Source organism: Mastacembelus armatus, chromosome 11 (assembly GCF_900324485.2).
Source record: "Mastacembelus armatus chromosome 11, fMasArm1.2, whole genome shotgun sequence".
NCBI classification, from domain to species: Eukaryota; Metazoa; Chordata; class Actinopteri; order Synbranchiformes; family Mastacembelidae; genus Mastacembelus; species Mastacembelus armatus.
Genome location: NC_046643.1, coordinates 17824327 through 17844521, shown reverse-complemented (window position 1 = coordinate 17844521; position 20195 = coordinate 17824327). Strand labels below are relative to the sequence as shown.

General features: G+C 42.9%; 1 protein-coding gene across 23 annotated transcripts in view; it reads left to right on the top strand.

Annotated features, from left to right (window-relative positions):
- pleca (plectin a) overlaps nucleotides 1-20195 on the top strand; it is an 83588-nt gene that overhangs the window by 62480 nt on the left and 913 nt on the right. For 16 of the 23 annotated variants that reach the window (XM_026299559.2, XM_026299556.2, XM_026299558.2 and 13 more), the window contains 22 exons: nucleotides 651-744; nucleotides 829-983; nucleotides 1315-1651; nucleotides 1844-1921; nucleotides 2091-2252; nucleotides 2346-2450; nucleotides 2678-2773; nucleotides 2983-3108; nucleotides 3544-3696; nucleotides 3855-4009; nucleotides 4102-4228; nucleotides 4315-4498; nucleotides 4663-4683; nucleotides 5251-5408; nucleotides 5601-5779; nucleotides 5864-6002; nucleotides 6110-6466; nucleotides 6703-6786; nucleotides 6886-6990; nucleotides 7309-7407; nucleotides 9496-12843; nucleotides 13094-20126. In XM_026299559.2, coding sequence (XP_026155344.1) covers nucleotides 651-744; nucleotides 829-983; nucleotides 1315-1651; nucleotides 1844-1921; nucleotides 2091-2252; nucleotides 2346-2450; nucleotides 2678-2773; nucleotides 2983-3108; nucleotides 3544-3696; nucleotides 3855-4009; nucleotides 4102-4228; nucleotides 4315-4498; nucleotides 4663-4683; nucleotides 5251-5408; nucleotides 5601-5779; nucleotides 5864-6002; nucleotides 6110-6466; nucleotides 6703-6786; nucleotides 6886-6990; nucleotides 7309-7407; nucleotides 9496-12843; nucleotides 13094-19291 — 12460 coding nt within the window. In that variant the 3' untranslated portion in view covers nucleotides 19292-20126. The remainder of the gene's footprint in view (nucleotides 1-650; nucleotides 745-828; nucleotides 984-1314; nucleotides 1652-1843; nucleotides 1922-2090; nucleotides 2253-2345; nucleotides 2451-2677; nucleotides 2774-2982; nucleotides 3109-3543; nucleotides 3697-3854; nucleotides 4010-4101; nucleotides 4229-4314; nucleotides 4499-4662; nucleotides 4684-5250; nucleotides 5409-5600; nucleotides 5780-5863; nucleotides 6003-6109; nucleotides 6467-6702; nucleotides 6787-6885; nucleotides 6991-7308; nucleotides 7408-9495; nucleotides 12844-13093; nucleotides 20127-20195) is intronic. The other 7 variants (XM_026299557.1, XM_026299562.2, XM_026299561.2 and 4 more) reach the window with 1 other exon arrangement.

The following is a 20195-nucleotide window of genomic DNA, read 5'->3' as shown; positions in this document are numbered from 1 at the left end:
TGAGTGGGCCTCATCACATGGCGTCTGTTGCCAAAGCAAATGCAGTTATTAAAAAAAAAAACATTAAAACAGACACAAGGCATTAAGAAACCGTTACTGTGTGACCACGAGCATGACTCATTTCCTAATGATCAAGTCCACTTTGGTCATAAAATGAAACTGAGCTGGCTTTGTGATGAGGGAAGTAAAAATCATATTAGGGCAAACACATGACTACCGTGCCATCGTCATGGCAACAGTCTTACAATAATGTAGTCATTTGATAGTCGCTTAAAAACGTTTTAATCACAAGGCTGGCAGGGCGTAGCCTCTTGGGTTTGAAAACTTAAGAAGGTGCTGAGGTTTTTAAAACATATCATCTGTGCTGTAGTGGACAGGCAGAGCTGCGTCATGGCTTTCATGCAGCAGGGATACGACTTAAAGTATTTATTCCGCCAGAAGACGGAGTAAGCCCTTTCATTTTTAACCCTCACTTTTTAATCTACTAGTTTAATTTATTTGTTATGAGACTGGTCAATCCCATCAAACAAAGCCGAAAAAAAAAAAAAAAAAAAAAAAAAAAAACTACACTGGGAGTTAATTGTGACTGTTGGGTACTGTGTCTAAAGTGGGTTTTGACCTTTGACCTCCACTCCCCCTTTCCACTGCAGGCTGGAACGACTTCAGAGGATCGTCAGTAAGGTCCAGATGGAGTCAGGGGTGTGTGAGGAGCAGCTCAACCAGGTGGAAACGCTGCTGCAGACGGTGAGACACAAACCTTCGTCACAGACATTGTGATTTGAGCTAAATCGGCCACAGTGCTGTCATTTCTCTGTCTCTGTCCAACAGGATGTGCGGATGCTGAGCTCAGGGAAACCAGCTCAACACACAGCAGAGATGGATGCTGATCTGGAAAAAGCAGAAGGAATGATCCGCCTCCTCTTCAATGACGTGCAGCTGCTCAAAGATGGACGCCACCTTCAAGCTGAACAGATGTATCGCAGGTGTGGATTGAAAAAAACAAAAAAGCTCTTGAAGTCATGACACTTTGACTTGAAGCTGCAACTAATTATTATTTTTCCTGAGTTGATCTATGATTGTAGCTGTTTTTCAATGAATGGATTGTTAGAAGATCCAGGAGCACAAGTCTTCTTCCCACTTTACTTGTTCTGTCCAATCAGCAGTCCAGAATCCAAAGACATGAACTTTTTTACTGGTATAAAACAAAGTAAACAAGCGAATCCTAAAACTTGAGACGGTTTGTTTGATAAATGATGAACCAGACAATTTCAAATGTTTCAGCAGCAACTAATTCCACACTGCTTCTGGCTCTAGAGTGTATCGTCTCCATGAGAGGCTGGTGAACCTCCGCAGTGAGTACAACCTGCGCATCAAGTCCGGTGTGACGCCCACGCAGATCCCCATGACTCAGGTCCACACAGTGCAGGTCCTGCAGCAGGCCCCCATGAGGGTGCGGCCAGAGCTGGATGAAGTCACCATGCGCTACATGCACGATCTGCTGGGCTGGGTGGAGGAGAACCAGCGCCGGGTGGACGAAGGGGAGTGGGGCTCCGACCTGCCCACTGTTGAGTCCCAGCTGGGCAGCCACCGCGGCCTCCACCAGTCTGTGGAGGAGTTCCGCTCCAAGATTGAGAGGGCGAAGGCTGATGAGGTACGAACAGTCGACAGAAAGCAGGAGAGAATATTTTGAGTCTAGTCCCAGATCTCTGACTCACATCACACATTTGTTCAAAAAAATAAAATCCTTGTTTAATAAATATTCTTGTTTTTATTGTTGTTCACTCTTGTTTTCTACTTATAAAATCCGACTTAACTGATCTCTGGTCCTTCCTCTCTGCTGTAGAGCCAGGTCTCACCCGGCAGTAAAGCTGCCTACCGCGACTATCTGGGAAAACTGGAACTGCAGTATGGCAAGCTCCTGGTAAGTCACATCAGACACTGAAATGAAGGCAAACATAGTCTTATGAAAAGAAAATGACTCATGATACTCTGAAGCTACCGAAGAGTGGATGGTTTTCTTTCCGACTCAGTATTTCAGTCCCTCTTAATGTGTCCTAATGTGTCTCCATGTCTTCTCTGTTTTACTGCAGAACACCTCTAAGGCTCGTCTGCAGTACCTGGACCAGCTTCACGCCTTTGTCACTGCAGCCACCAAAGAGCTGATGTGGCTGAATGAGAAAGAGGAGGAGGAGGTGAACTATGACTGGAGTGATCGTAACACCCACATGGTGGTCAAGAAGGAAAACTACTCGGTAAAGTTACAGCGTGATGGTCTAACAGCTTTTACCCTCGCAGCTGAAGGGATGTTCACAGTGGTGTGACTGGCTGTTGTTTCTGTGGAGCAGGGTTTGATGAGAGACCTGGAGCTCAGGGAGAAGAAGGTGAACAGTGTCCAGGCTACAGGAGACAAACTGCTGAGAGATGGACACCCTGCCAGGAAAACTATCGAGGTGAGGTTATCCAAGATGGCTGATGAACCAAAAACATTATGGCCACTCACAAATGACACAAATAGCATTCTGGGATATATTAGGGTAAGGGGACAGTCGGTTCTTGTTGGATGTTGCAGGAAAAGCATTGTAAAGGTACAAGTCCATTTCAAGTTTTAGATCTGTTAACTCAAGCAACTGTGACTGTATTATATTATTATTTAAGATTGTTTGTCCTCCGCCTGCAGGCCTTCACTGCAGCTCTGCAGACTCAGTGGAGCTGGATCCTCCAGCTCTGCTGCTGCGTCGAAACCCACCTGAAAGAAAATACTGCCTACTTCCAGGTATGTTTCCTGACCCTCACCAGCAGACCTCATTATTTCAAAACTCTGCCCCCAGTTAACGTGGTCACTTTATCCATGTGGAGTTACACTGTCTATCAGTAATCTGTGGCCTTTTGGGTTGTTTCGCTGTACTGCCTGTATATGTTCGGCATGATCTGAACTCCTGGACAACTGTGCAGCTTCATTTCTCAACATTTTTCCTTGTCTAGTTTTTCGCTGATGTGACGGAGGCGGAGGAGAGGCTCAAAAAGATGCAAGACACAATGAAGAGGAAGTACAGATGTGACCGCTCCATCACAGTCACACGGTTGGAAGACCTGCTGCAGGACACAGCTGTAGGTCTTTTGTTTACCTTAGACACATTGAGATATTGTTAAAAGACAGTACCACTGAAGGGTCTTGATCTGTGCCTTAAACTGCACCAGACACTTTAGCACTGTGGGAAGACATTATCATTCAGACCCAATCAGTCAATCAAAATGTATTTATTTTGAGGTGAAGTTATTTATTTCTATATTCATTAAGTCAATCACAATGCTTCACATATGCTAATAACAGCAGATAAATACAAACACGTAATAAAATAGTAAAAAAAGACAAGACGATAAGACTCACAAAGCAAATCAGTAGGAAAGTATCATGATCTACAAGCATCCAAAAGCTTTAAATATTAGAACTCATCTTCAAACTTACATTTTTTTGGTATTTCTGGAAATGATGAAATTGTGCTGATCTGGATATAATAACATACATTATTATGTTCCGAATAGGATGAGAAAGAGCAACTGACTGAGTTCAAAACCCACCTGGAAGGCCTGAAGCGAAGGGCCAAGACCATCATCCAGCTGAAACCACGTAACCCTGCCACCCCAATAAAAGGCAAACTGCCCGTCCAGGCTGTTTGTGACTTCAAACAACTGGAGGTGAGTCTGAGACCTGTACCCAGTGTATAGTCATGTGTTAAGCTTTTGGGTGACCTCTACTCATATACTATGTCTTGACTGTACAGATGAATGACAGGAAAGTGCAGAATTGCTGTAGGTTCAGTCAAACATGAGCGTCTGTGTTTATTGTCTTCCAGATCACAGTCCACAGAGGAGACGAATGTGCTCTGCTGAACAACTCGGAGCCGTACAAGTGGAGGGTGCTCAATGACAGAGGCTGCGAGGCGTCTGTGCCCTCCATCTGCTTCCTGATTCCACCCACCAATAAGGATGCAGTGAACAGTGTTGCCGGGTGAGCTGAGAGCTGCTCCAGAGTGTAGTAGATTGGTGTGAAAGCTGAGTCACATGGTCACAGTAAACGCTGATCCTCACTATCTTCCTCAGACTGGAAGGAAACCTCCAGAGGCTGCAGGCCATGTGGCAGACGATGTTTGTGGACATGAAGAGTCTGTTGTCCTGGCAGTACCTGATGAGAGACGTCCACATCATCAACACCTGGAACATCACTATGGTAACATGCTCATACTTTACACTTGAGTATTAAGCTGTTCTGTTATTTTCTCATGTTTAATATGCATCTTCCTTGCCCCCCTGCAGTTTAAGACCCTGAGGGTGGAGGAGTACCGGCTGGCGCTGAGGAACCTGGAGCAGCACTATCAGGACTTCTTGAGAGACAGCCAGGACTCCCAAATGTTCGGGGCCGAAGATCGAATGCAGGTGGAGTCCAACTACAACAGAGCCAACCAGCACTACAACACAATGGTCAGCTCTGCAGAACAAGGTGTGTACTGTCGACTTATCGTATGACACCGTGGTTTCTTTTATCACCAAATGTCATCGCTACACACGGTTTGTTTTAGGTTTGTCACCGAGTCATTGCTCAGACATTTATGTTGTCATTCAGTCATGGTCATTTGTGTGCTGACTGTTGGGTTCACCTTACAGGCTATGTGCCACCCAGAACAGGTAAGGGGCTCGAGTTACAGTGGCAGATGTGTAGCAGGAGCTTTTGATTGGCTGTGCAGGGCTGTTGTGATGTCATGTTTCATTTCATTCATTAACTCAATCAGCTCCTTCATCCTCCCTGATTCTAATATTCCTCCTAACCTCACTCATTGCTCCATTTTGTTGCATGGGTTTCGTGGCAGCTGATAATCAATCTTCAACAGGGAATGACTTAATCAGGTCATTGACAAATTACCACTATAAACAAAAGATCACAATGTGACATAGATGCATTCACAAATAATGGACAGTAACTAAAACTTTTATTGTGTATTCAGATTATTTTTTTAATTATCTAAAGTTTTTGGATTTTAAGGGCTTCAGTGATTCAAAATGGTCTCTATTAAACGTTAAGCTCATGTAACTAATACTGTAGCTTTTAGGATTGTGCCATGTTTTCGTACTTGTTTGATTACTTGCTGTATCTTACACGCTATGCAAAACCTAACATGAACTAATAACCAGCTTATTTATCCAGAGCTGGAATTCTCTGCAAACTCAATCTATATGTTTTTTCAATCCAAACAGGAGAACAAGATGAGTCTGTGTGCAAGACGTACCTGACCAAGATAAAGGACCTTCGTCTGAGGCTGGAGGGTTGTGAGAATCGGACGGTGACACGTCTTCGTCAGCCCGTGGAGAAAGAGCCACTGAAAGCCTGTGCCCTGAAGACTGCAGAGCAAATGGTAACGAAACAGAAGACAAGAGGAAACCTAAATTAGTTACAACAATTAGCTGTGCCAGTTGCTGCATTCATGCTTTTCATGAAAATATTCATGACGTTTAATTTCATGTCCCATGAACTGTAATTCATGGATGTGATAGAATATGAGGGACGGTAAATATCAGTAAACCTTCTTTCTGTTTCTTGGTGACAGAAAGTCCAGTCAGAGTTGGAGGGTCTGAAAAAAGACTTGGACTCCATCACTGAGAAGACCGAGGAGGTTCTGTCGTCTCCTCAGCCGTCCAGCTCCGCCCCAACGCTGCGCTCTGAGCTGGACATCACACTGAAGAAGATGGACCATGTCTACGGCCTCTCCTCCGTCTACCTGGACAAGTGAGACAGTGACTCTGAGCACGTCCTGATGGATTTCCAGCTGTTAATGTATGTTTTACACAGTGTGAACCTCTTTGATTTCAGGCTCAAGACCATTGACGTTGTGATCAGAAACACTAAAGATGCAGAGGACACCCTCAAGAATTACGAGACTCGACTCCGTGACGTCAGTAAAGTGCCAGCTGATGAAAAGGAGGTGGAGGACCATCGTAGTCAGCTGAAGGTATTTCTTCAGATGATGATGAACATATACATATTTTGTTTTCTGTTAGCTATGAATAAACCCTTAGCTGCTGCCATGCTGAGCTGCATTTGTTTTTTGTCTGACAGTCAATGCGTGCTGAAGCAGAGGCCGACCAGGTGGTATTTGACCGCCTGCAGGACGAGCTGAAGAGGGCGACCACTATCAACGACAAGATGTCGAGGATCCACAGCGAGCGGGATGTTGACCTGGAGCATTACCGTCAGCTGGTCAGCAGCCTCCTGGAGCGCTGGCAGGCCGTGTTTGCTCAGATCGAGCTGAGGCAGCGCGAGCTCGACCTCCTCGGCCGCCACATGAACTCCTACCGTGAAAACTACGAGTGGCTCATCCGATGGCTCAGAGAAGCACGGCAGAGGCAGGAAAAGATTCAAGCTGTGCCAATCTCTGATAGCAAGGCTCTAAAGGAGCAACTGGCAGAGGAGCAGGTAAAAGAAAAGAATGAGCTGTGGTGGTGGTCACAGTGATGGCACAGATTCAGTAAGGAGGCATTTAATCATGTTTACTTTCATTATCTAATCGTCTTAGCATTTGAGAAAAAAAAAAGACAAACTTGCATCTGTCACTTTTCTGTTTAGTAGAAAAAAATACTTAAACACACTAGAAATGTTAGGACAGTGGAGAGAAGTATTGTCTGCTGCAATGTTTTTGTTTATATTTACAGAAACTCCTGGAAGAGATCGAGAAAAACAAGGACAAGGTTGAAAATTGCCAGAAAAATGCAAAAGCTTACATTGATTCAGTTAAGGTTCGTACTGAAGTTTTCATCTTTACAACAAGTGTCTGTTTATTTTCTGGCTTGAGCTTAAATGTTTCTACTTCTACTTCTATGTTTCTACTTCCTCAGGATTATGAGTTCCAGATTTTGACCTACAAAGCGCTCCAGGATCCTATAGCATCTCCTCTAAAGAAACCTAAAATGGAGTGTGCATCTGATGATATCATTCAAGAGGTAGGTTTTACACACACCACAACTGCAGAGATGCTGATTCTGAACGGTCCCTGTTACAACTAAAGAAATAAAGAATTGTTTGACATGTTGAGAAATATACAACTTTCAGCAAGATCATGTTCAGCTGCACCAACAAATGGGACAAACTGCAAACCTTTGTCTCAGTATCAAAACTAACATTCAGTGTAGAAACAAAGAAAAAACACTGAACTCCTATATTCAGAAGCCTGATATTAAATTGATAGAAAATGTACATTTTAGGGTTAAATGCCAAAGAAGCATTCAAATAACTGATCTGCAACACTGCATTTCTTTCAGTATGTCACTCTGAGAACCCGCTACAGCGAGCTGATGGCTCTCACCAGCCAGTACATCAAATTCATCTTGGATGCACAGCGCCGCCTGGAGGATGATGAGGTAATTACACACAGCAACAGGCGTCTGTCAAAAACCTAAACCCCTAACACCAACAGTATCACCCCTACCATGTATGGGAAATTATTTGTCATAAAAAATTTCCAAAATGTTGGCACTTAAATTTCTGATTCTGTTACTCAGAATCAAAATCTGTTCAGGATGATCGGAGAGCGTACAGTGGTGAAGCAAACGGTTTCATCCCAGTATTGCAGCACATCACATCCCCACTACAATATGTCTCTCATTCCCTTACACTGTGGATTTAGTCAAATCATGTCACGTAATTTGGCATAAGTTCCAAATTCAGTCACATTTTCCAACTGCTTGTTCAACAGTTTTAATTTGGTATTTGCTTCTTTAGTTCCTCTGGAAATCACCTGCACAGGTGGTTTGAAGGCTTCAGTGTGGCTACCTGCCTCCTCAGATATATTCTTTTCAATCTGCTTCTACCTTTACTTTTCCCTTTTCTCCTTTTCTAACTTTCTATTGTGTTTGATCCTTTTGACTTGCTCGCCAGTGCTTTGTCATGATGAATATTAATCACACGCTTAAGAGATGAATTAACCCCAAAGCACCAGGTATTTAAAACAAGACCCTCCGAGTTCATACCACTCCTCTCTGCATCAGACATCGTCTGCAGTGAAGGGAAGGTTCAGGATTTTATGGAAACCTTTGATAATTGAGTCTGTCTGTGTTTTCACTGAGCAACTAGCACCATCGTTCTGTTTTTGCTTTGCTAGTGTCCTGTAAATGATTTAAACTTTAAATTTCATTCACAAGATTTTTATGAATTTAGTTGTTGCAGGTTATTTTTTCAGTTTGTATTTTAATGTATGAAAATCCAATCTGTCGACCCACAGAGTGAAAGGTGAATCCTTAAATGCTTTGTTTTGTTGACCGAATCTCTAATAAGATACTCCAAGATATGAAAAGTTACTGACACAGATTCTTTTTCTATTCAATTCAATTCAATTCAATTTTATTTGTATAGCGCCAAATCACAATACAAATCATCTCAAGGCACTTTACAAAAACTAAAACTAAAAACCCAACAATTCCCTTATGAGCAAGCACTTGGCGACAGTGGAGAGAAAAAACTCTATTAATGGACTAATTGAATAATTGCTGACTAATCAGGGCTGGTGTTACAAAGGATTCAGAAGTCAATTCAAGATCATTATTACAGGTTTATAAAAATCTGAACCTTCCTTATAATTATCAATCACTTGTACACAACATGGCACATTTACCATTTCTCCTAAATGGCAGAACTCATCTCTGTGTTTCCAGTATCTGTTGTCAGTCAGTGCTACATCATCTTGGATTTATGTCTTGTGACTTAAATGAATCCAAGCTTACCCTGTGTATGTTCCATTATGCCCTGCTGTGTTTGCTGCATCACTCTGCTGTTCTTCATAGTGAGGATATTCTGGTTCTTATAATTCTGATTTGCTGCAATGCAATTCCTTATTACCTTTATTACTTCAATTACTGTGCTGTCTCTGTGAAGCTTTGGTCTATTTCCCACGTGCTCCATACTTTTTGCATGCTGCTAATTATTTACTCCCTGCCTATTTCTTATTAATTACTTTACACATTTTATAAAAAACTGTCTGAGAAGCTAAATCCCAAAATAAAATAGTGACTGAATTATGCAACAACCAATTTTTTCAAATATGAAAAAAAAAGTTTATTTTTTTGTTGTTAAAATATACAGGAGCAGCAACTAGATCCCGTTTACACCAACAACATTAACACTAAGTTTGCTATTATTAAAGAAAACCACACAATTCACTCTTGTTTGTAAGAAGGTCTTTGTATACAGATAAAGAGTATTGTCAACTGCATGAAAGAAAAGTGTAATGTTGTGCTGTGTTGTGACGTTAAGTGTCATTCTGTGTGCCATACTTTGAGTAAACATGACAAGCATTTCCCGATACATTTTTTACCTGTAGATACAGTTACCTGTTAGAAATAACAAGTTCTAGCTAAACATATGGCATTTTTACTTTAAGTACCTTCATGTTCTGTAACTGTTTCCATGAAGCTTTACACCTCTAACATTCCTCCACTTTGCTTCTAACACAGAAAGCTTCTGAGAAACTCAAAGAGGAGGAGAGGAAAAGGATGGCAGAGATACAGGCTGAGTTAGATAAACAGAAACAGCTGGCTGAAGCTCATGCTAAATCTGTGACCAAAGCCGAACAGGAAGCTCAGGAGCTGAAGCTGAAGATGAAAGAAGAGGCCAGCAAGAGGCAAGATGTGGCAGTGGATGCTGAGAAACAGAAGCAAAACATACAGCAGGAACTGCAGCATCTGAAGAGCCTGTCAGAACAGGAGATCAAGTCCAAGAGTCAGCAGCTGGAAGAGGCACTTCTCAGCCGTAGAAGGATCGAAGAGGAAATCCACATAATTAGACTCCAGTTAGACACAACAGTTACACAGAAGACTACAGCTGAGGCTGAGTTACAGCAGCTCAGAGACAAGGCTGCTGATGCAGAGAAGCTCAGGAAAGCTGCTCAGGAGGAAGCAGAAAGACTTCGGAAACAGGTGACTGAAGAGACCCAGAAAAAGAAAAATGCAGAAGATGAGCTGAAGCGTAAATCTGAAGCAGAAAAAGAGGCAGCCAAGCAGAAGCAGAAGGCATTAGATGATCTGCAGAAATTCAAAATGCAAGCAGAAGAGGCAGAGAGGCGCATGAGACAAGCTGAAGAGGAGAAACTGAGGCAGATTAAGGTAGTAGAAGTAGTAGCACAAAAGACCGCTGCCACAGAGTTACAAGCCAAATCCACATCATTCCATGAAAAGGCAACAAAGCTCGAAGAGTCCCTTAAGAAAGAGCAGGGCACTGTTCTTCAGTTACAGGAGGAAGCTGAAAAACTTAGAAAACAACAAGAAGAAGCTGACAAAGCCAGGGAGCAAGCAGAGAAAGAGCTTGAAACCTGGAGACAGAAAGCTAATGAGGCTCTCCGCTTGAGACTACAGGCTGAGGAGGAAGCCCAGAAGAAGAGCCAGGCTCAAGAGGAAGCAGAAAGGCAGAAGGTCGAGGCCGAGCGAGACGCCAAGAGGAGGGCTAAAGCTGAAGAAGCTGCACTTAAGCAGAAGGAGAACGCTGAGAAAGAGTTGGAAAAACAGAGGAAATTTGCAGAACAAATAGCTCAACAAAAGCTCTCTGCGGAACAAGAATGCATTCGTTTGAAGGCCGACTTTGAACACGCTGAACAACAGAGAGGCCTGTTGGATAACGAGCTTCAGCGTCTGAAAAATGAGGTCAATGCTGCTGAAAACCAGAGAAAGCAACTGGAAGATGAGCTGGCTAAAGTCAGAAGCGAAATGGATGCTCTTCTGCAGATGAAGATTCAAGCTGAGAAGGAGACGCTGTCAAAGACAGAAAAGAGCAAACAGCTTCTCGAGTCTGAGGCACTGAAAATGAAGCAACTTGCTGAAGAAGCAACTAGATTGAGATCAGTTGCTGAAGAGGCGAAAAAGCAGAGGCAGATTGCAGAGGAAGAGGCAGCCCGGCAAAGAGCAGAAGCTGAGAAGACACTCAAGGAAAAACTGGCTGCCATCAATGAGGCGACACGTCTGAGGACTGAAGCAGAGATTGCTCTGAAAGCCAAAGAGGCAGAGAATGAAAAACTCAAAAGAAAAGCTGAAGATGAAGCTTATCAGAGAAAGCTACTGGAGGACCAAGCTGCTCAGCATAAACAAGAAATTGAGGAGAAAGTCACACACCTGAAAAGCTCTTCTGAATCAGAGTTGGAGAGACAAAAAACTATAGTGGAAGAAACTGTAAGGCAAAGGAAAGTGGTTGAAGAGGAAATTCACATCATTAAGATCAACTTTGAAAAAGCGTCGAAAGAGAAAACCGATTTGGAGGTAGAGTTAAAGAAACTGAAGGGTATTGCAGATGAGACACAGAAGAGCAAACTCAAAGCAGAGAAGGAGGCAGAGAAACTGAAAAAGCTGGCAGCAGAGGAAGAGAAGAAAAGGAAAGAAGCTGAGGAGAAGGTGAAGAAGATTACTGCAGCAGAGGAGGAGGCGGCCAGACAATGCAAAGCTGCTCAGGAGGAAGTTGAACGCCTCAAACAGAAAGCTGCTGAAGCAAATAAGCAGAAAGACGAGGCTGAAAACGAAGCACAGCAGCAAGTCATTCTGGCCAAAGAGGCAGCAGAGAAATGTACTGTTGCAGAACAGAAAGCTCAAGATGTTCTCAGTAAGAATAAAGAAGATGTTCTTGCTCAGGAAAAACTGAAAGAGGAGTTTGAAAATGCTAAGAAACTCGCACAAGCAGCTGAGAAAGCCAAAGTGAAAGCAGAGAAAGAGGCTACCTTGCTCCGTCAAAAAGCAGAGGAGGCTGAAAAGCAGAAAAAAGCAGCTGAGGATGAAGCAGCTAAACAGGCTACGGCTCAAAAAGATGCAGAGAGACTGAGGAAAGAAGCAGAACAGGAGGCCTCCAAGAGAGCGGCAGCCGAGGCAGCAGCTCTAAAGCAGAAGCAGCAGGCTGATGCAGAAATGGCCAAGCACAAAAAAGAAGCCGAACAAGCACTTAAACAGAAGTCTCAGGTTGAAAAGGAACTGACCATGGTTAAACTACAACTGGATGAGACAGACAAGCAGAAAGCAGTGTTGGATGAGGAGCTTCAGCGAGTTAAAGGTGAAGTAAATGATGCTGTCAAACAAAAAGCACAGGTGGAGGATGAGTTGTCCAAAGTTAAGGCCCAGATGGATGAGCTCCTGAAACTTAAGCTTAAGATTGAGGAAGAAAATCGGCATCTCATGCGGAAAGACAAAGATAATACACAGAAGCTACTTGCAGAGGAAGCCGAGAAAATGAAGAGCTTGGCAGAGGAAGCTGCTAGACTTAGTGTGGAGGCTGAAGAAACAGCCAAACAGAGGCAGATAGCAGAGTCAAACCTGGCTGAACAAAGAGACCTTGCAGAGAAAATGCTAAAAGAGAAAATGCAGGCCATCCAAGAGGCTACAAAACTGAAAGCTGCGGCAGAGGAGCTCGAGAAACAAAAGAAACAGGCACAAGAAAATGCTAAAAAACTACTAGAGGATAAACAAGAGATCCAGCAGCGCCTTGCCAAGGAGACCCAGGGCTTCCAAAAATCACTGGAGGCTGAGCGAAAGAGACAGCTTGAAGTTTCAGCTGAAGCAGAGAAATTAAAATTGAGGGTGAAAGAGCTCAGTGATGCTCAGACAAAAGCTGAAGAGGAGGCTAAGAAATTCAAGAAACAAGCTGACGAAGCAAAAGCTCGCCTTCAAGAGACAGAAAAGCAAACTACAGAAACTGTTGTGCAAAAGTTGGAGACACAGAGGCTGCAGAGCACTAGAGAGGCAGACGACTTGAAGAAAGCCATCGCTGACCTAGAAAAGGAGAGAGAGAAGCTGAAAAAAGAGGCAGCGGATCTTCAGAAAAAATCTAAAGAGGTAGTGTGACATTAATGAACATATTTTACACAGCATTGAACAACTGCTTCACTTATTTTTAGAATTTAAATTAATTAATTAACTTTTAAACGTTTAAACAAGTAAGACAGCCAGACTTTAGGCTAAACTGCTGCTTAGTTCTTATATTTAACTCTACCGTAACTATTTAAACATTTCTTTGTTACATGCAATGATTGAGTGATATTGATTGACAGTTTTACTCAAATATGCCCACCTTTTTTCCAAACAGATGGCAAATGCCCAACAAGAACAAATCGAGCAACAGAAGGCAATACTTCAGCAGTCTTTCCTCACAGAGAAGGAAGTGTTGTTGAAAAGAGAAAAGGCTGTTGAAGATGAGAAAAAGAAGCTTGTGAAACAGCTTGAGGACGAAATGTCCAAGGCCAAAACTCTCAAAGATGAACAAGAACGTCAGAAGATGCTAATGGAAGAGGAGAAAAAGAAACTTCAGGCCATAATGGATGAAGCTGTCAAGAAACAAAAGGAGGCTGAAGCTGAGATGAAAAAGAAACAGAAAGAAATGGAAGTGCTTGAAAAGAAAAGGCTTGAACAAGAAAAGCTCTTGGGAGAGGAAAACCAAAAGCTCAAAGAGAAACTCCAGATTCTTGAGGTTACTTCCAAACAGGGAGCATCCAAAACAAAAGAAATTGAAGTCCAAACTGATGAGGTTCCTGAGGAGCAGTTAGTCACCATGACAATGGTGGGTACAACAAGGAAAGTTTTCAATGGTTCAGTTGAACAAGGTGTTAAAAAAGATGGCGAGTCACCATTAGCATTTGAGGGAATAAGAGAGAAAGTTCCTGCTGAAAGGCTCCATGATATTGGTGTCCTGACCAAAAAGGAGTTCGACAAACTGAAAAAGGGCAAAGTGTCTGTGCAAGACCTTGAAAAAACCGATAAAGTTAAAGCATGTCTAAAAGGTCAGAGTGGTGTTGGAGGTGTCTTGACTCCATCCAAAGAGAAAATGAGTGTCTATCAAGCCATGACTGAGAACAAGATTACCCCTAACACTGCCACAATGCTCCTGGAGGCTCAAGCAGCTTCTGGTTACATGGTAGATCCAGTGAAAAATAAACTCCTCTCTGTAGATGAGGCTGTAAAGGATGAGTTAATTGGCCCAGAGCTCCATGACAGGATGCTCTCTGCAGAAAGAGCAGCCACTGGCTTTAAAGATCCTTATACTGGGGCCAAAATCTCTCTGTTTGAGGCCATGAAAAAGGGCCTTATTGAGAAGGAGCAGGGCACCAAATTCCTAGATGTACAACTTGCAACTGGAGGCATTATTGACCCCGTCAATAGTCACAGAGTACCCCTGCAGATTGCCTACAAGCAGGGTCAGTTTGATACAGACACAAACAAGAATCTTACTGATCCCAGTGATGATTGCAAGTTATTCACTGACCCCAGCACTCAAGAGCCACTCACATACCAACAGCTACTGAACAGATGCTCTAAAGATTCAGAGACAGGCCTGCTGCTATTACCAGTAACTGAGAAAGCTGCTCAAAGTGAAAGAACATACACAGATATGGAGACTAAGGAAGTGTTCAGTAAATCAAATGTTGATGTGCCTTTTGGAAGATTCAGAGGGAAAACTGTCACCATTTGGGAAGTAATCAATTCAGAATATTTCACTGAAGAACAAAGGAGGGAACTGATCCGCCAGTACAAGACAGGCAAGATCACAGTGGAAAAGATAATCAAAATTGTCATCACTGTTGTGGAGGACAAGGAAAAGAATAATGAAAATGTGTTCTATGGTTTGAGGGCTCCAGTCTCTGCCAGTGAACTGTTAGAATCTAAGATTATAAATAAAGACTTGTTTAACAAGTTGAGTAATGGCAAGATAACAGTTAAAGAGATCTCGGAGATGGAGCCTGTGAAGAAGGCACTGCAGGGAACACCAAGCATTGCTGGGCTGTTAAATGAACCAACTAAGGAGAAAATGCCTTTCTATCAAGCTATGAAAAAAGAATTACTGTCACCAGAAACTGCAGTGAACCTTCTTGAAGCCCAAGCAGCAACTGGGTTTTTAATCGATCCTGTCAAAAATGAGAGGGTCCCTGTTGATGAAGCTGTTAAGTCAGGTCTTGTAGGTCCAGAGCTGCATGAACAACTTCTCTCTGCAGAGAGAGCTGTCAGTGGCTACAGAGATCCATACACAGGAAAGAATGTGTCCCTGTTTGAAGCCATGCACAAAGGACTTATTAAGAAAGACCAGGGCATCCGTCTGCTCGAGGCACAACTCTCTACAGGTGGAGTTATTGACCCAGTTAAAAGCTATCGCATCCCACATGAGGTTGCCTGCAAGCGTGGTTACTTTGATGAGGAAATCGCCAAGACCCTGAACAAGAACACTGATGACACAAAGGTCTTTTTTGATCCCAACTCACAAGAAGATGCAACTTATGCTCAGCTCATGAATAAATGTGTCACAGACAAAGAAACTGGTCTCCCATTGCTTCCCCTTTCAAAGAAGCCCCCAAAACCTAAAGAAGACAAGCAGATTACAGAGGCTAAGGCAAAGGAGGCTTTGAACCATACAACCATGGAACTTGAATATGGTCCTTTCAAAGGGAGAAAAGTCACAATTTGGGAAATTATACACTCTGAATACATCACAGAGGAGCAAAGAATAGAGCTGATTCGCCAGTACAGGATGGGACAGGTGACAATTGAAAAGTTGATAAAGATTGTGATAACAATGGTTGATGAAAGAGAGGACAAAACAAAGGAAGAGGCATGTTTTGAAGGCCTTAGGGGACCAGTCGCTGCCAGCTCATTACTTGATTCCAACATCATTGATAAGTCTACCTTTGACCAACTCCAGCAAGGTAAAAAGACACCTAAAGAAGTCAGTGAAACTGATAAGGTCAGGAAGTACTTGCAGGGCACAGACTGCATTGATGGCATCACAATGGTAGATTCAAATGAGAAATTAAGCATATATCAAGCAATGAAAAATAATGTCTTGCAACAAAACACTGGGTTAAGACTGCTCGAGGCACAAGCTGGAACTGGTTTCATAACTGATCCAGTCAAAAATCTGAAATACTCTGTGGATGATGCTGTGAAGGCTGGAGTTGTTGGTCCAGAGCTTCATGAGAAGCTTCTCTCAGCTGAAAAAGCAGTGACAGGATACAAAGATCCATATACAGGCAATAAGATTTCTGTACTCCAAGCCATGAAGAAAGAGCTTGTACTGAGAGAACATGCTATTCCTCTCCTGGAAGCTCAGTTTTCTACAGGAGGAGTCATTGATCCAGTAAGCAGCATTCGTGTTCCCAATGATGTAGCCATTCAGCGTGGCTATTTCAGCAAACAAATGGCCAAGTCTTTCGATAACCCTTCAGGTGACATTAAAGGCTTCACCAATCCCAACACCAATGAAAGTGTTACTTACAGGCAGTTGCTGGAAAAATGTGTACGAGATCCCAACTCCGGCCTGTGCTACCTGCCTCTGTCAAAGGTTGAAGCTCCTGCTCCTGAAGAGAAATCTTATCAGTACACAGAGGAGCAAGCCCAAACAGATCTAGCTAACACGCAAATTGAGATCCCTCATAAGAGTTTTGCAGGAAAGAGTATGACTATTTGGGAAGTCATGAACTCAAATATGCTTCCGGAAGAAGAGAGACGTCGTCTCTTGGAGCAGTATCGCTTGGGACAAATCACAAAGGAAAGAATGCTAATCATCATCATTGAAATCATTGAACACAGGGAAACCCTGAGGTCAGAGCAAAGCATGTCATGTGATGTCATCAGAAGAAGAGTTACTATTGAGGAGCTTTACAGTGCTCGAATTATTGACTTGCACACATACAACCTCTTGAAACAAGAAAAGCTGACTATTCGTGAAGTAATGGAGATGCCATCAGTAAAACAATATCTGTTTGGTAGTGGTTGTATTGCTGGAATAATGTCAGACAGTCCTCCAAAGATCAGCATATACCAGGCTATGAAAAGTGGACAGATTAAGCCTGAAGTTGCTTTGAATCTCCTTGAGGCCCAAGCAGCAACAGGGTTCATGATTGATCCAGTCAAAGATGAACTTCTAACAGTTGATGAGGCAGTGCGCAAAGGGCTTGTGGGCCCTGAACTTCATGACAAACTTCTGTCTGCTGAGAGAGCAGTGACAGGGTACAAAGATCCATACACTGGAAAGGTCATTTCTCTCTTTCAGGCAATGAAAAAAGACCTGATTCCAGAGGATTATGCCCTAAGGCTTTTGGAGGCCCAGAATGCAACTGGTGGATTAATGGATCCTGAACACTACTTCCACCTCCCCACAGATGTGGCCATGCAGCGTGGATACATCAATAAGGAGACACTTGACAGAATATCTGAACCTACTGGGGATGTACGAGGTTACACAGAGCCAACAACAGATGAAAAATTGTCGTATGCCCAACTACTGAAAAGATGCAGAGTTGATAAAGAAAGTGGTTTGCGGTTACTTTCACTGGCTGATAGAAGACTTCTCTTTAAGGGTCTCAGAAAGCAAATTACTGCAGATGAGCTGCTACTTTCACAGATTATCGACCAAAAAACATACAATGAACTCAATGAAGGCATCACTACAGTGGAGGAGGTCAGCAGAGGCCTGAAGAAATACCTTGAAGGGATAAGCTGCATTGCTGGTGTGTTTGTAGAATCTAGTAAAGATCGTTTGTCTATTTACCAAGCCATGAAAAAGAACATGATCAGACCAGGAACTGCCTTTGAGCTCCTTGAGGCTCAAGCTGCCACAGGATATGTGATAGATCCAATTAAGAATCTGAAGCTAAATGTAACTGAAGCTGTTAAAATGGGTATTGTTGGCCCAGAGTTTAAAGACAAACTCCTCTCAGCTGAACGAGCTGTCACAGGCTACAAAGACCCTTATTCTGGAAAGATCATCTCACTATTCCAGGCTATGAAGAAGGGACTCATTCTGAAAGACCATGGCATCCGTCTGCTAGAGGCTCAGATTGCTACTGGTGGAATCATTGATCCACAGGAGAGCCACCGTTTGCCAGTGGAAACAGCCTATCAACGTGGCCTCTTTGATGAGGAAATGAATGAAATCCTCACTGACCCATCTGATGACACAAAGGGCTTCTTTGACCCTAACACTGAGGAAAATCTCACCTACCTGCAGCTGATGGAGAGATGTATGATAGACCCAGAAACAGGTCTTGCTCTTCTACTACTGAAAGAAAAGAAGCGTGAGAGGAAAACATCGTCCAAATCTTCTGTTCGCAAACGTCGGGTCGTCATTGTCGATCCAGAGACAGGCAAAGAGATGTCCGTTTATGAAGCATATCAGAAAGGGCTTATTGACCACCAGACATATCTAGAGCTTTCAGAACAGGAGTGTGAATGGGAGGAAATAACCACCACATCATCTGATGGAGTTGTGAAATCCATGATCACTGACCGAAGGTCTGGTCGGCAGTATGACATTGATGATGCAATTTCACGGAGCCTGATTGACAAGTCTGCTCTAGATCAGTACCGAGCAGGAACTTTGTCCATCACAGAGTTTGCAGACATGCTGTCTGGAAATATGAGTGGTGTCAGATCACGTTCATCCTCTTTTGGCTCCTCTTCCTCCTACCCCATGAGCCCAATACCTTCTATAAAAACACCAGCAACCACATGGACTGACCCAACAGAGGAAACTGGCCCTGTGGCTGGAATCTTAGACACAGATACACTGGAGAAGGTGTCTGTCACAGAGGCTATTCACAGAAACCTTGTGGACAATATAACAGGTCAAAGATTGCTGGAAGCTCAGGCCTGCACTGGAGGAATCGTCGACCCAAATACTGGAGAGAAATTCTCTGTTACAGATGCATTGAATAAAGGTCTTGTGGATAAAATCATGGTAGATCGCATCACTCTAGCACAGAAGGCCTACAATGGATTTGAAGATCCAAGAACCAAAACCAAAATGTCAGCAGCCCAAGCCCTGAAGAAAGGCTGGCTGTACTACGAGGCTGGACAGCGATTTCTGGAGGTCCAGTATCTCACTGGAGGATTAATTGAACCAGATGCTACTAGCAGAGTCTCTATAGATGAGGCTGTGAAGAAGGGCATATTAGATGCACGCACTGCACAGAAGTTACGCGATGTTAGTGCATACTCCAAATACCTCACATGCCCTAAAACTAAGCTTAAAATCTCCTATAAGGATGCTATGGAAAGGAGCATGATAGAGGAGGGGACTGGTCTACGACTACTTGAAGCATCATCTCAGTCCAGCAAAGGCCTCTACAGTCCCTATAGCATCAGTGGCTCAGGGTCTGCTACTGGGTCACGGTCTGGCTCAAGAACTGGATCTAGGTCAGGCTCCAGGAGAGGCAGCTTTGATGCCACGGGATCAAGTTTCACCACAACTTTCTCATCCTCTTCCTACAGTTCCCCAAGCTATGGTCGCCGATACTGATGAGTTTGAAAATTAAGGAATGATTTTCTAAGAGAAGGTTACTCTATAGGCCTATAACCACAGTGCTCACCAGATGCCTAATTCTCACTGGAATAAAGACTACCTTTATTCTGCTCTGCATGTGGTTGTTACAGGATTTTTACTATTTAATTTTATACAAGTTAAATATATATTTTCTTTGCATATTTCACTTTTAGTTATGTTTATACTTATCAGACCTTCTGATTACCGTACTGTAAACGGTTAGCATAGAAAAGAGATGTTTATTATTTCCAATATCTGCAAACATTCAGTGTACATTATATTTTTTTTATTTTCAAAGTTTATCACAAGCATTTACTCTTTCACAAACATACATGTATGTCTCAATATTCTAACTTACACTATAACCGAAACTGTTAATTTGCCAAATTATTAACCTGACTGTCAAAGAAAACCAAATTGGGTGTACAAACACATAGGTCTGTATATTTCTGAATTTTAACAAAATTTGGTTAAAGAAAGATGAAAGCCACTCTGCAGAGCAGAATAAGGAGTCTTCTGAAGATATTTCAGAGTGTCTGCTTTAAGAATGCCAAGCTTCAAGATCTTTACTCTGCCGCGTATGCTCCGCCAACATCTAAAGTCTGCTCCCATTCCCAAATATCTGTAAAGAAAGCTGGATGTGCAGCAACATGCTAAGCTTGTGAAATAAACTGCAATGAGCAAGCTCCAACTACTGGAAAGAATACATAGCCAAATGTGACCATAAACACCCTCTGACAGCTCTGGATGTCACACATCCAACCTCAAGACCACCACATACAAGACCCAGCCTTACTGGACATTTAAAAAGGTACATTAAGATACAGATTACATTGAATTATTTCACAGCTTCTTGTTATGTTTTTGTCATTCAGGGTCT